The sequence below is a fragment of the Grammomys surdaster genome, unplaced genomic scaffold (assembly GCF_004785775.1).
Source record: "Grammomys surdaster isolate TR1022 unplaced genomic scaffold, NIH_TR_1.0 125574, whole genome shotgun sequence".
Lineage (NCBI taxonomy): Eukaryota > Metazoa > Chordata > Mammalia > Rodentia > Muridae > Grammomys > Grammomys surdaster.
Genome location: NW_021620421.1, coordinates 691,446 through 706,723, shown reverse-complemented (window position 1 = coordinate 706,723; position 15,278 = coordinate 691,446). Strand labels below are relative to the sequence as shown.

The following is a 15,278-nucleotide window of genomic DNA, read 5'->3' as shown; positions in this document are numbered from 1 at the left end:
TGGTCACGATATTGCCATACTGTTTGAGACCACAATGAACTCCCACTTTCTTTCAAATGAATTGAGATCTCTGCTAAAATTTCACCACAACAGAAGTTAAAATCCAGTTCAAAATGGAATCTCTTTTCCATGGTTTGATGTTTATATCAGGCAATACAGGTGATATGTGTCTTAACCCATTCCTAGATAAATGCTTATAACTAAATCTATTTTCCAAAGACAATAATAGATGATTCATTTATTAAAAATATTGGCATGGGTAAATAAATACATGCAAACGAAATGTCCTGAACAAGAATAGTTCTTGGGAAAGATCTAGCAGTTTTTCTTTCTCATTAGTGTTAGGATCTCACTTTGGCCATCTTCACAGCTGATTTAGCTACAGTCTTGACAATCATAGGGTGGTCTGATGGTCTGAGTCTCCTCCACCTTTCCCCTACTTTGTATATAAGTGCCCATGTGCAAGGGGAAATATTATGAGAAATGGAAGTGTATTTGTACCATTCTGTAGGCAGACTCCAGCCCATCCAGCAGGCAAGAACCTTGTTTCATCTCTGTACACTTAGAACTTGAACTGTCCCTCTATGTATCATCTTGTCTTTTCAACACACTGATCACTTCCCAATAATTATTTAATTTCTTGTCTTTAAACTACTCTATACTTTAATGAAACTGTAATAATAACCAATAAAAAAGCAACAAGTGGATCAGAATCAGAGAAGTTAGTCTGGAAGACCAAGAGCCAAAAAAATTTAGAAATCTAACCGTGAGTTGGGCTGTCACTATCACTCATTATGTTTTGTGATGTTCTGGCATGCAGGCTGCCACCGAGGACCATCTGCAGTGTGGTCTTCTTGGTCTCTTCATTTAGGCTGAGTGTTAGAGGAAGCTCACAAACTGACAGCACACTGAACAATTTCACACTACTTCACAACTTCAGCATGACTTCACTAATAATCTTTATCTTTTGACAAGTCCCTGGCAGTACATATTAACAACAGCCATTCCAAAGTGTCTCCTCTCTTCACAGATCTAACTCTTGACAGCTCAACTCACTTCCTTTGGTTGCTTTACATGCAAATCAATCATCTTAGAGGACTTCACCTCTCTATTAGGTAAGGTATTCTCACCTTTTGCTTTTCTTGATGTTTTACCTATTCAATTGTTGATGTTTACAATCCATTAGGTGAGGCACTGTGATTCCAAAATTTCTGCCTCTAGCCTTATGCTTCCAATTTCCCTTCTGGAAATTCCTATAGACAGTCCAAACTGGCCACTCATTTTTGGTTTCTTATACTATTCTTCTCCTTGACATTTTGTCTTACAACCAATCTAATGTTGAGTATGCATCACAAAGGAGCAGGGACTTTCACAGCTGCCAAGGGCTCAAGAAGAGATCTTCTAGAGTTGGGCAACCATTGGCAAAGTGCCTGATGCTAACTATTTTGTGGCTTTTGAGGTTTCTGTTGCTAACTTATAGCCACCATTGTGACTTTGTCCAGCAAAGATAATACACACGGGCATGGGCTACGTTCAAATAAAACTATTAAATAAATAGATGGCAGCCACAAAAGTAATACTTTCATAGGTTTTTTTTTTTTTTTAAATAAATCTCGGATACTTTTAGCTGCTGGGAATTTAGCTTTGGATAAACTAGGCAAGTGCTCTCCCACTGACCCACATCTCTAACTCCAAACTAGGCGGTTTCATAGATAGATCAAATATTAGCTTTTGCCTTTCAACTTAAATGTTGAGCATATGTTATTTATTCAAAAGCTGTATTTATGAAATGTAGCAACTCATCGCTGATTCTAGTATCCCTTTGCCAGGACAAAGAACTGACAATAAATTATTCATAACCACCAGTTTAATTTAAAAACCAGATAATGAATATAGTGCCACAGAATTTACTTCGTGATAATTTATCATAGTATTTCTCCTAAGTTTTAGGCAACTTAATATTTAAAACACTGGCTTTCAACTACTACACAGTTTTCATCACACAGAAGATTATTTAGAAACTCATTAAAAGAAAAGGACAGGAGAGAGTGACTTTGTAGGAGAGAGGGCCTGCCCTGCAGTCTGACGACCTCTTCTTGGCATCCCTTCTTGTGGTAACCCTAGGGGCCCTCTTGCATTAAATGAAACAATAGCCTCCTAATATTTTGGATCAAGAACTTATTAGATTATGAGCCATTTATACATATTTCCCATCCTACACACTAATAATCATAGCATTAGCAAACATTTTAAGATTCAGTATACATTAGGAAGAAGTTAATCATGAATAATAATGGATATCAGTCTATTTTTCTAATAGTTTTTCTGAGAAGTTGGAAAATTTTATGGCTGAATCACTGCACAATCTGGTAGCTGCACTGAATTTATTTCTGAAACAGAGCTGATGAACTCCAAATAGAGGCACTACTCTTTTCTTATTGTTCATAATGTTTGCCTTTATTACACTTAAATTTATTGAATGTGTGTGTACATGCGCACACGCGCGCGCATGCCCGCATGCAGATGGTGTGAATGTGGAGGTCAAAGGACAAATTGAGGGAGTTGGTTCTCCTCTTCAAACCATGTGGGTCCTGGGTATCAGACTTAGGCTGTCAGGCCTGGTGGCAAGCACCTTTACTTGTCGATCCACTGTCCGTTTCCTATGTTTAACATGGATGGTTCTGCAATAATTTTTGTAAAGTCACATGTTATTTAGTTTGGCTGCAATTGGAAAACAGAACCTTCAAATCCACTAAAGTGGACACATGTAACTTCTGACATATGCATCAAATGGAGAGCAAACAGCCTAGTGAGAGCGCCTGTCCCTTTGTGACACGTCCCTTTCTGACACTATAGAGCTTTCCCACTTCTTTTTTTGTTGTTGTTGTTAATTCATTTATTGTAACTGACATGTGACATAAAACAAACTGAAGGGAAAATGCTAGATATTTAAGTTTGATAACAGCAGTTCTAGTCTGTTTTTGAGGCTATTACCAGGAAACATCACTTCATTTCAACCAAAGGGAAAGAACTACTCTCTAATTAGTGGGAAGAGTCAACACCTACTTTTCATTTAGTTTCTTCTCCTAGCCAAATCCCTAAAAGCTAATACATGCAGCACATCAGACAATCTATAACTAAGCCAGACTTTGTTATGAAATTCTGGGAGTCAGGGCAGCTAAATAAAGAGTTATCATTCTAATGGTTACCTGCAAGTCATTTTGTGGGTTCCAGTCAGAATCAAATATGATGCAAGTATCAGCAGCTGTGAGATTGATTCCCAGGCCTCCTGCTCTGGTGCACAGAAGAAAGACAAAGCGGTCTGAGTCTGGCTTACAGAACCGGTCGATGGCTGCCTGGCGCAGGTTTCCCCGTACTCGCCCATCAATTCGCTCATAGGTGTATCTGAGGGGACCCAAATGAATGAAAGCCCAGCTGTTAATCACGGTTCAAAGAACAAACAATTAGGAAGCTACTGCCCACTGGCTTCAAATATATCACTTCTAAATTTGGATCAGTTGACAACAGTCTCTAAGGACTCCCACCTCCTACAGAAGGAGCAGAGCAGATTAAAATTACACTGAAAATGTCTTCCTTGTTAAAAAAACAAAAACTAAAAAAAACAAAAAAGAACAACAACAACAACAAAAGCCAGTTATAAATCAAGGATGCTTGCAAGACTTAAAATCTGAAAATATGGATCCCCAGTAAGTTGTCCAAAATTTATTCTCATGAATTTCCCAGTTTATACTTGTAAAGAACACCATCCTACAATTTTCCTGGCCGAGGAACAAATATAAGCCTTAACCATTAATTTTAGCAGTGCTCATAACTGGGCTCAGAGTTGACATCTGTTTCCAGTTGCTCAGGGCACTTGGAAGTGGTAAGGAGCCTGTATTGCCAGGCCTGGGCTACGAACTGGTGATGTTTCTCAAAAAACTTTAAAGGTGCAGAGCCTCCATGTGTACAGTTATACCACAGAAAGAGCTTCTAAGATGTGCTGGCAACAGGAAGAGTAAAGACCATGAAGAGGACAATGGAGTGAGATGGAGGGCTCCTGCTTCAAGAGATGAGAAAGATGTGGATAGCATGATGGGGTAAAGACAAGAGTATAAAGAACAGGAAATGAAGATGTTCAGGGACATATTGCTACTGATCATTCAGAAAACAAAACAAAACACAGAAGAACATTGTAGATACTATGAAGTTAACAGAGCAGTAATGCATAGCAACAATCTTATTTTTCCTGTGTCTTTTTCTATCCTTTCTGTTTACCCTACTAACAACAAGTGAATTTATATGGATGGATAAGTTACTCTCAGCACCAAAACTGACAAAAATTCAATGGTGAAGTAGAAGTAGTAGGAACATTCTGAGAAAAACACTGAGCCTGGGAGCTCAATGGTTTGCACACTGGCTGCTTGTGCAGAAGACCCAGTTTGATTCACAGTTAAGTATGTGGTGGTTCACAATCATATGCAACTCCAGTTCCAGGGTATCTGACACAGTTTTCTGATCTCCTTGGGCACCAGGCATGCACATAGTAAACAGACATGCCTATAGGTAAAATATCTTTACACAGAAGAAAAGTAAGCATGAAAAACTGTTTTTAAAGAAAAAGACCAAGTAATCTGAAGCCAATCAATGCCAAGACCTTGAATCAATTCAGGAAAAAAGTCTCTAACCCAGTGAGGTAACTGGTAAGACTACATAAAGACAGGCAATGTAGATGACTCTATGTGGGATGGCTTTGAAAACAGAATTTGCTAAGACAGCCCTGATTTGGCTGAGAAAAGAAAAGATATATGTGAAGAAACCAGCCAAGGAAGTGAATGGAAAGAAAGCTAACTGATGAAGACTTATACTGCAACAAAGAAAAAAGCAACACTGAGACTGTCTTCCCCTCACATACTCACAAGGTAACCAAAGGGTGGATGGTCTTTGTTACTGTTTTAAAATTAGAATACATCAAAGAAGAACATTTTATGGAGCCACAGCCATAAATGCCAGGAGAGGCTGGAAATTAGACTATTAAAAAACTGACCAAAGAGATTTTATGACATAAGACAAAAAAGACTAAGGATTAGCTGTAAGTATCTTAATCTAACATTTGTAACCACTGTTAACATTGACAGAAGCAAGTCCTTTGGTGTCTGCTCTGGACCAGACACTATGTATGCCGTACATGCTTGATTACGGATTACTGTATTTAATTCTCACAGCAATCCTATGAGGTATTTCTATCATCCCCCTCACTCCCCACCTATAGAAACTTCACAGCAAGACAATCATACAAACAAATCAGCATGCTCAGCCACAAGCCGGTAACCAATTTGAAGACAGATCCACCAGATGATGGTTCTCACAGTAACCCACATTTCAATGCTGAACAGAGAAGTTTGCTTAAGAACTAAAAAGTGTAATTAGAGACAAGTTAGGGACACTAGTACAGTTTGGGAACTTGAAACTCTGACTGAAGGCAGACTCAGTATACCTAAATATCCAAATGGTGCTGATCAAGCAATGCTGCACTCTGTACTGGGCTATGTGTAACGGGGCAGAAGGAACCCAGAACTTAGTGAGAAGACAGGGCTAGGATTCTATTAAACAACAGCGTCCTTCCCTTCTATGTCAACAAGCAATGCTTCAGGAATAGAGGACAAGACACCCTTGAGCATCAAGGAAAAGCCAGAGGCCTGTGGGTCCTAAGTTGGAATTGGTACAGCATTTGGGAAGGAAGAAATCAACAAATAGGGGTGATGAAGCTTGACATCATGAGGAGAGGGTGTGTGTGTGTGTGTGTGTGTGTGTGTGTGTGTTTTCTCCATAAAGTAGAGAGCATCCCAGCAGCTGCAGCAACATAACAGCTTTCAGACGATATGTGTGCAGAATGGCTAAGGATTCCCACTGTCACTTGTTTAGTTTTGAGGGAGTGCTCTTAAAGAAAAAACTAGAAATGGATTATGTGAACTGTGAGATCACTCTGCACTCTCTCCCTACTACTAAGCCAGATCTTTTGGCAGTGCTCCCACTTCTGTAGGAAAGTCTGGCATAAAATTAAATGAGGACAACAACCTAACTGACAGTGAACAAAGGGAACCTTGAGGGCCAGTAAGGTTGAAGAAATCAGATACCATGAAGTTTTCCACACTAAACTTCAGCAATTAACCCTCTGTAACAACTGTATTTTGACTGAGATCCCTAGGATCTAATGTGACTCATCAAGCTGTAATACTGAGAAACTGTAATATGTCAACAAGAAGCAAGCAGCACTCTGGAGAAACCTCTGACAGGCTAGGGGGTGGGGACAACATGTTTTTGGCACAACAATTGTTGACCTCAGAAGACCTGAAGGAAAATGAACAATATTCTTTTCTCCCAGCAACAAGGAGTTCACTATGTATGTATAAGGCAGGTCTCAACAACAGGTAGGTAGGTGATCCTCCATATTAACTCAATAGTGTACATGAACGGCCTAGGAAGATACAGAGAGTAGCTTGTTTCTCAGTTTTTCAAAGACATCGATCCTTGTCTATTTAATGTATAAAAGTCCAATAAAATTCTATTGTGAATATATCTCTCATCCCTCTTTATAAAATATATATGTAAACAAATACATTGTAGTTAAAGTCTAGAATGGTTACAAGTAAGTTTATAGAATAATTTTAAAGTTTATCTAGAAAAATGTGAGCAAAATAATAGAAAATTTTAAAAAATATTTTTTATTTATGTGCATATGTGTCTATGTGTATGCTACATGTGTACAGGTGCTGTGAAGGCTGTTGAGTCCCCTAGGGCTAGAATTACAGGCAACCATGAGCTGCTCAGTGTGGGTGCTGGAAACTAATTTGGGTTCTCTGTAAGAGTAGCAAATGCTCTTAACACTGAACCATCTCTACTGCCCCAAGAATAAACACATTGAAAGGAAGAATGAAAAGAATGGACATACACCTAGCATTTATAACACTTCAATAAATGTTATAAGTAGTATTTGATAATAAGTGTTGGGGGAAAGATATCCTATTTTATTCAATAGAAAACTAGACAATTAGACCTATTTGGAAAGAAAGCAAAGTTCTATGGATATTATTTCTCAAAATGAAAGGCTAAAAAGAGACAGCCTTCAGGCATGAACAAGGACTTGTGAAGGGTGTCATGCTATATATTTCATATTTTCAAAGAGAATCATAATTCTTAACTGGAACACAAATTAAAATGAACAATTAAGGAAAAACAACCTAAAAGAGAGCTTAGTAAAGACTTTTATTTCCAAGCCTGTTCATCACACTGTAATTATCAACACAAAACACCACCCTCAACAGTCATATGTAGAGTAAGGTATTTATAAAAAGCAAGTGCTTTAGCAATAAGCTTGTAATCTATAGTGAACTGACAAGCTACCCAACTGTTTTGTTGGTTCTGGTTTAGAGCCATCAGCTTCCCCTCAAAGTTTCTACCATGGTGCTCAGAGGACTTTCTTTATTACCTACTCTGACTCTGAAGAATGACCTGTGCATATTAAAGCCAGCACTTCCCTCAGTTAAACCTGTCATTTCTCTCAGTATTCTTTCTAGAAAGGGATTTAATTTATAAGGACAAACACAAATTTCAAAGATAAGAATATTTGCTAAGATATCAGAGACCTACTCCAGTTTTCCTACTTGAGAAGAAAGACGTGTATTGCTAACACCACTAACTCTAATGATCTTGTGAACTTGTATCTTTGCAAGTGTATTCTTAAAAATTTATCATCATCTTCAGATCACTGGTGTATTACAGTGACAGAGAATCTAAAACAGTATGAGGAGACCAGGGCAGTTCCTTCATGAATCTAAATAATCTCCACGATACCAGACTTCTCACTTGTACAGTCATGAAAGTCAGGTCCAAAGAATTACAGGGATAGAAGTAAAGAGTTGGGTACTACCATTAGTGTCACAAAGCCTCAGGTCCACTGGTGGACAAACAGTTCTTTCTGAGTTGTTGGCTTAAGTCCTTCAGAAACTTAAGGAGGTGACATCTTCCAAGATGCACTTCTATCACACCACAAAAAATGTTACTATGCCATTTTCTTAGCCTTTCCTAATGCTACTGCAACTCTATTTCTCCCAACTGAAGTTAAACATAAACCAGCGTGGGATTTTTCTGAAGCAAAACAGTAACTCGACATTATAAAAGCTATGAATTTATTCCAGACAGGTAAACTTGAGACTACTTGGTCCTACCATTAGCAATGGACTTTTTAGTCAATCTTTAAAAAGATATTCCTTTTCTCTAATGGTGAATGTTCTGTTGTTCAGACCTATGCACGTGTTTGTTAAAGAAATACACTGCATGCAGTGGTGGGTGAGTGTGCCAATGGAGGAGTCTCACCTCCTCTGGATGAGATAATCTTCCAGGATGTCGAGACAGCGCACCATCTGAGAGAAGATGAGCACTTTGTGACCGCCTGCAATGAGCTTGGGGAGAAGCTTGTCGATCAGCACCAGCTTCCCCGCTGCTTGGATCATGGCCTGCAGCTGGAAGTCAGAGGCTTCAGAGCTGTGGGCTTTCCTGAAATCTTCCAGAATCTTTTCCTCTGCCCCTGAAAAAGAACAGACAAAAGCATTCTTGAGTAAGATGTAATTAAAAGCTGTTCTTCATGTAGAATCCTTTCTTATCTCCTGGGGAAACAATGAATCCTGACTTAATGACTCTAATGGACCAGCAGTAAGACTACAGGTGTGGTTGGCTCTGCACCCCTAGGAGTCAGTTTGCTGTAGCAGGAGGGCCACCTTGCTTTCCTAGAATTCCTTCTAGGAAACTCAAAGTCAGAGATGTCAAGTTCTAACCCAACTTACTCAGGTAAAGAAAATTATTCAGGGAGTTTTCAAAAAGACTTTCATACTTCTTATTACTGCATAATTAGCTATAAAAGAATCCAAGCCACACTACAATCAGAATTCCTCAGAAAGCTTTAATATCCCCTTCCCTAAAAAAGCCCCCCAAAACAACAACAAAATCCCAAAGCCAAAGAAAAATACCCAAACCTAGATCAATGGAGATGGCTTAGTTGGCAAGACCTGAGTGTGATCCTCAGCACCACATAAAAAGATGGGTATGGAAGCACACGCCTGTGGTCCCAGCACAGGGGAGGAGGAGGGAAAGGAGGATACATACTTGGGCTTCCTAGCCAGGCAGTCTAAATTTGTAGACCCTTGATTCAGTGAAAGACCCTGTCTCAAAAACAAAGTACAGAGTGATCGAGGAAGATACTAGATGTGCATCTCTGGTACCCACCACCAACACCACCCGCCTTTTCCAATTAGTCAGTGTGACTAATATGACTCAACTTATACGCAGACTTCTAATCTCATTGCTGCATCATCATTCATTCAACTAAGTAACACACTTCTCTATTCTATGGCAAAGTTTGGGTTAGAGTTCGGGTCATAAGGGCAGAAAACTGATGGGTAACACCCACTTTCTGCCAGGCAGGTCTACAGGAAGCCCTGCAGAAACAGAGAATTGGTATAAATTATATTATTCAGGCAGATCCATCAACCTCTCTGAGGCTCTGTTCTATACTGTGAAAACAAAACAAAACAAAACAAAACAAAACAATGTTCTAGTCTAGTATACAAAAGAACTTAGCACAGACAGGCCTTTCTTATCACTGGCTTTCAGCAGAGACCCATGCCTGTCCTGAGTTACTGCTCCCAATTGCTGGACTCACCATTGATCAGGTAGGGGTGGTTACAGCATTTTCTCAGCTCCATCATAGTATTGATAAGATTGGGCATGTTGTGCTGATTTGCACCTTTGGTTAGGAAGGAAAAGTTTTTCTCTAGGATAGCACGATAGTACTTTTTCTGGATATTGGTCAGTTCTACTTCAATGATGGTCTCTTGTTTAGGAGCAAGGTTCTTCTCCACATCATCTTTCAGGCGCCGAAGCATCATTGGTTTTAGGATAGACTGCAATTTCTTTACCTGTTCAGGAAAAGGAAAGCAATTTATTTGCCCCAGTCTGGACTAAATGATCACTATGGTATGTCAGCATTCACTATAATCTCTTCAATATCATCATAGTATTGAGGTCATAAAAATGACATAAAATGTCATAGACTGATCCCTGAAAATGGGAACCTTAGAATAATATCTGGAGGAAAAAGGGATATGGTTTCAATCCACAAATTATCAAGAACCTATGTGGCAACCTCTTAAGTGATATAAAAAGGGAGAAGTCAGTACCTATTCTCTAGGATGGAGAAAACAAACCTTTCTTGTTCTTTTTGTAACATACATACATACACACACACACACATGCACAGAAGTTATATGAAGAATATTTTGTCTTGTTAGAAGGTACAAATGATACATTAAGAAGAAGACTAAGACGCTGAAAAGGACAGAGTTAAGAACTTAGAGGCGCTCTGAAATGGAGCTATCCTATGCCTTTTAAGTAAGAGCAGCAGTATTCATGTTTAAAAGTAGGAGTGTATATTATATAGACATATCATGGGAGCTGTCACATGCGGGCCATTCAAAGCCTGGTAGTGTTCTTTGCTATATTCTGGCTCTGTGTCTAAGAGCCCACATCTACACAAAGATCTCCATTCACTAGACTGCACCAAAGGAACTCTCTCCCTCTTCCAGAAGACAATGCAGGATGGGTAATTCAGAGTCAAAGCACCTGAGTCAATCTACATACAGCTTAAGTGTGGTACCAGTAAGATCAACCCTGATGAGGAAATAAAATAAAGACAGGAGACTACAAAAGACTCTAGAGTCAGAAAGGGCTGGCTGTTCAACGTTCCTAAAAGGGGCGGGACCAGCTGTAGCTTCCTGAAGTAACACAGTACCACTTGTGGGAAGGTTAAAGAGATACTTCCTGAAACAGGCTTTAATCGATGATGAAAAGGCTTTTATATTGTAAAGCAACACTTCTGAGCTTATATGTATTGTGTTTTAAAATGAATATTTCTTCAAACAATAAGTAGAATGGTGATTATCAGAGAGTGGGTCTGGGGAGATGCTGGTCAAAGGTCATACCATTTCAATTAGACAGAACATAGTCAAGAGAGCTACTGTACAACATGGGAACTATAACAACAATGTATTCCTGAGGACTACGGTGACAGTGGATTTTGAGCATTCTCACCACAACAAGACAGTAATGTACTGTATAGATTAAGTAGCCTGATTCAGCTACTCTAATATGCATATATATATTTCAGAGCATATTATAAACACACAAAAAAATGCAATTTTTGCATCAATTAAAATAAACCAGAAACCTAATGTATTTTTATTCTATAACTAACCCCAATTTTAAACCTAGTTTTCTTCAGACCTTGATTATCCAAAGGCATTTAGGAATGTGTTTCCCCAGTGGGTGAAGAATTCCTATGTAAGAGCCTAAAGAGGAAAACAGAGCCAGCTAATTGTTAAGGTACGGACAATGTCAATCTGCCACATGCCGGGTTCAGCTTTTGCCCTTCACTTGGTTCATACCTGAATCACTTAGAGTATACTACATGCCAGACACTGTGCTGGTCAATACAACAAACACAACTTTGGAGAAGATGTGGGCCTTGTCCTCAAGGAGATCATTGTCTAGGAAGAAGAAAAAATGCATACCACAAATTAAGTGCAATGGGAGAAGAGGATGTATTTCCAATGGTCCAAAAATGGAGAGTGGGTTGGAGCTGGCTTTTGAAGGATCAACAGATATTGAAATGCAGAGGGGGAAAATTACATGTGCTTTTAAATTGTTTTTTATTTTTATTTATTTTTACTGTTTTCAAAGTCTGACTTGCATGACAAGTAAAAGCAACAGACTGGAAACAGAGTACACTCCTGACATCAGTTGACCATAGAATCAAACCTTTGTGGTCGCCAAATTTTTTTACACAATCACACTTTTGCACTGTTGCTCATCAATTTAGCAGAACTATGTCTTTCTTAAAATAAAAATGTGTAAGACTTCTGCTACCTTCTTGCTTTTCAACCCCCATTTCAAGATCTTCCAACAACTAAAACTCTTCTGGCTTTACTTGTTCTCCAGTCATCCTGTTTCAGCCCGACCAGAAGATCTGCCACTACTTTTATGAATTTCATGGCCCTCATTATTCTGAGCTCTCCCTTTCATGTAAAGTAGTCATTCTTCTTTTCCCATCATTGGAAACTTACCTATTGTAAAAAATTCTTAAATTGTACCCTCTCCCTTGTTCCCAATTCTTAAACAGGTCTGATCTTTCCTTTTACATTCCCAACTCTGTTATTTTGTTCGTCTTATAGCAATTTAAACTTGTCTGACATATTCTTGTAATTCATAGTAAAGATTTCTATCAACAATAGATGAATATTAATATTGTTTTAAATTGGGTCCAATAAACTAGACTGTAACAACTCTTCAAAAGCTGGGAAAGTCCAGGTAATCGGTACAAAATCAGACTCAGTTACTCCATATATATGACTGACTTTTAAAACTCACATTTGTGTAATGCATAAGCAAGAAGAGAGGCCCTGGATGCTGCAGAGTATGGAGCAGAAAAGACAAAGGAACGAGGGAAGCAAAAGACAACAGCTTGCTCCTGAGGCCAGACCTACAAATCACACCACTGAGAGTACAAGGGGCCTACAGTGAAGTAGGAGGCCTAATAATTCTTATTAACAACAAGAATTGCTAATAATTACGTGCCTTGTCAACATAAACAAATAAATATACAAAATACAGGAGGCAATGCTCATTTTATAAGAGTAGGAACCTTAAAAAAAATCCTGTTCGCATAATGGCTTGCACTTTCCTTAACCAGCATACTGTCTCAATCCTCTAGACCCTAATTACCTGTTCTTCTGTTTTGAGATCACCAAATTCCTCTAAGAAAGCAGTCTCTGAAGGAAACTGTGAGGGCTCCAGAAAGTTTAGCAAACTGAAGAGCTCTTCCACAGAGTTCTGCAAGGGTGTTCCTGTGAGCAGCACTTTGTGTTCCTATAAAAATCAGAAACAGACTGTGAACCATGTTGGAGCCACAAAAATAGCACAGGTTTGTGGTGAAAAAATTAGCCAGGGCAATTTGTGTTCAGTTTTTGGTAAATATTTAATGAAAAGATAGAGTGTCAATATTGCATAGGTGTAGGTCATGAATAGGCTGACTTCCCTTTCACATCCTGATTTCAGCAGCATTTCATGAAAACTAAATCAACCATTTGTTCACTCAAAATCATTAAGTGTCTATCGACTGTTACAAGACGGTAATTTTTAAAGACTATCCTCAGGCTGGAAAGATGGCTCAGCAGTTAAGAGCACTAACTGTTCTTCTAGAGGACCTGGGTTCAATTCCCAGAAAACCACATGGTGGCTCACCAACTATCTATAACAGGATCCAATGCCCTCTTCTGGTGTGCTGAAGATAGCTACAGTGTACTCATATAAATAAATTCAGGACCAAGAAACAAACTGTAAACACCCCACAGTTCCAGGTTACAAATTTTATGTTATTTTAGTGCTTTCTAAGCCCCTCTGGGAATCAATCTGTGGCAAAAAGGATGTGCAGAAGGCCATGGAATGCGCCTTCCATTCTGAGTAGAAGACATTTATGTTTATGTAAAAAGCTAACTAGTTCTCACCAGGGCCATGAGCTTTAACCCTTCCAGAAGTTTGCAGTTTCTATTCTTCAATCTGTGGGCCTCATCAATTATCACACAGCTCCAGTGAATCTTCTTCAGCTCTGGGCAATCTGCCAGAATCATCTCAAATGTTGTGATGACAACATGGAACTTGAAGACTCCTGAAAGGGGGTTTCCCTGAGGATGACAAGCCATAAGCAGAGCTTTACACCACAGCTACTGAATCCTGCTAATAGTAGACTTGAGAGAACAGCACAATTCAATGACAGATGAGAAGTCAATATGCCCTGTTTTCTCGCATATAAAAAATGAAAAACCCATAAGGATGAACCAGCTGTTTAGATCTAGAGAGAAAACTCAGAATATCAAAGAAATGAATTTATGTGTCATTGGCCTCATGAAGTTAAGACAAAATGAGGGCAACAGGGAGCTTTTCATTTCTTAATTGTGATACTAAGGAAAGCAGCCAGGACGACTCATACATTACCTCCAGCTGGAGTCTACCTAAGACTAATACTTTCAACATTCAAGAAAACCCTTTGCTATATAACTTTTCCCTATAAGTCAGGTTCTAGCAGACTGCAATAATGGTGTGCATGTACCTAGTGCAAGCACTACTGGACAGCCTGCACCCTTATCTTGCTATTTGTCTCAGAGCTACCCAATATTAAAACAAGATAAAATGTCTGCCAAGCAATACCAACATTGTCTGAAACCCTGGTTTTCCTCTGATTATTTAATTTTTACTTTAATTATGGTAGTCAGTGCCCAGTAAAGTACAGACCCATACTTAGTAAACTGATTACATATAACAAAAATATAGAAAATAAAGTTGTGTTTTCAACAACATGAAACCAATTTTTACCTTTCCCTATCCAATTTCTTCATTTTCCCTACAAATTCCCTGGGCTCAAATTCTAAACACCATGCATTTTTTTTTTAAAAAAAAGTTTTTTGTTGTTGTTGTTTTTGAGACAGGGTCTTACTATGTATATGTAGCCTTGGCTGGCTTGGAACTTGCTATGTAGACCAAGCTGACTGCAAACTCAAGAGATCGGCTGCTTCTGCCTCCCAGGGATTAAAGGAGTGTAACATCATGCCTGGCCCACACACTTACTCTTATTTTCTTTACTAAGTACATAACAGTCGAGACAAAATCTTTTGCACACAAAAGCAACTTGACAGACTAGCCAATAAGCCAAGGTGTTGAAAAAAAGACCTCAGATATACCTCATGGGGATAAGAAAGCATCTCTTCAGTCTGTGTTATCATAGTCTTACAAAGTCAGCTCAGCAGACAGAACTTAACAAACAAGCCAACAACAGCTCGAGGTACAGGGCTGGGGCTCCTGAAGGCAAGTGGCAGAAAGGCAGTTCTGAGGCTGGTGTCTGACCTTTCGGTTAGAGGGGCTCACCTGTGCATCTCTGTATACCATCTCGTACTGCTGGATCATCTGCCTGCTGATCTGGCTGCCGTGGTACACAATAGCATTCATCTCTGTCCATGTCCGGAATTCTCGCTCCCAGTTAGTGATGGTGGAAAGAGGGGCAATGATGAGAAAGGGGCCATGGATTCCCCTGACAAAGATTTCTGAAAGGAATGCGATGGACTGGATGGTTTTCCCTAGGCCCATTTCATCAGCCAAAATACAGTTTTTTCTGCAGA

The 15,278-nt window shown here is 39.1% G+C and overlaps 1 protein-coding gene across 1 annotated transcript in view; it reads right to left on the bottom strand.

Moving 5' to 3' along the window:
* Positions 1-15,278, bottom strand: part of Chd6 (chromodomain helicase DNA binding protein 6) — a 117,938-nt gene that overhangs the window by 58,946 nt on the left and 43,714 nt on the right. The window contains exons 11-16 of the mRNA XM_028786754.1: positions 15,028-15,271; positions 13,614-13,790; positions 12,832-12,975; positions 9,716-9,971; positions 8,374-8,584; positions 3,210-3,405 (exon numbers count right to left, since the gene is read on the bottom strand). Of these exons, the coding sequence (XP_028642587.1) occupies positions 3,210-3,405; positions 8,374-8,584; positions 9,716-9,971; positions 12,832-12,975; positions 13,614-13,790; positions 15,028-15,271 (1,228 nt within the window). The remainder of the gene's footprint in view (positions 1-3,209; positions 3,406-8,373; positions 8,585-9,715; positions 9,972-12,831; positions 12,976-13,613; positions 13,791-15,027; positions 15,272-15,278) is intronic.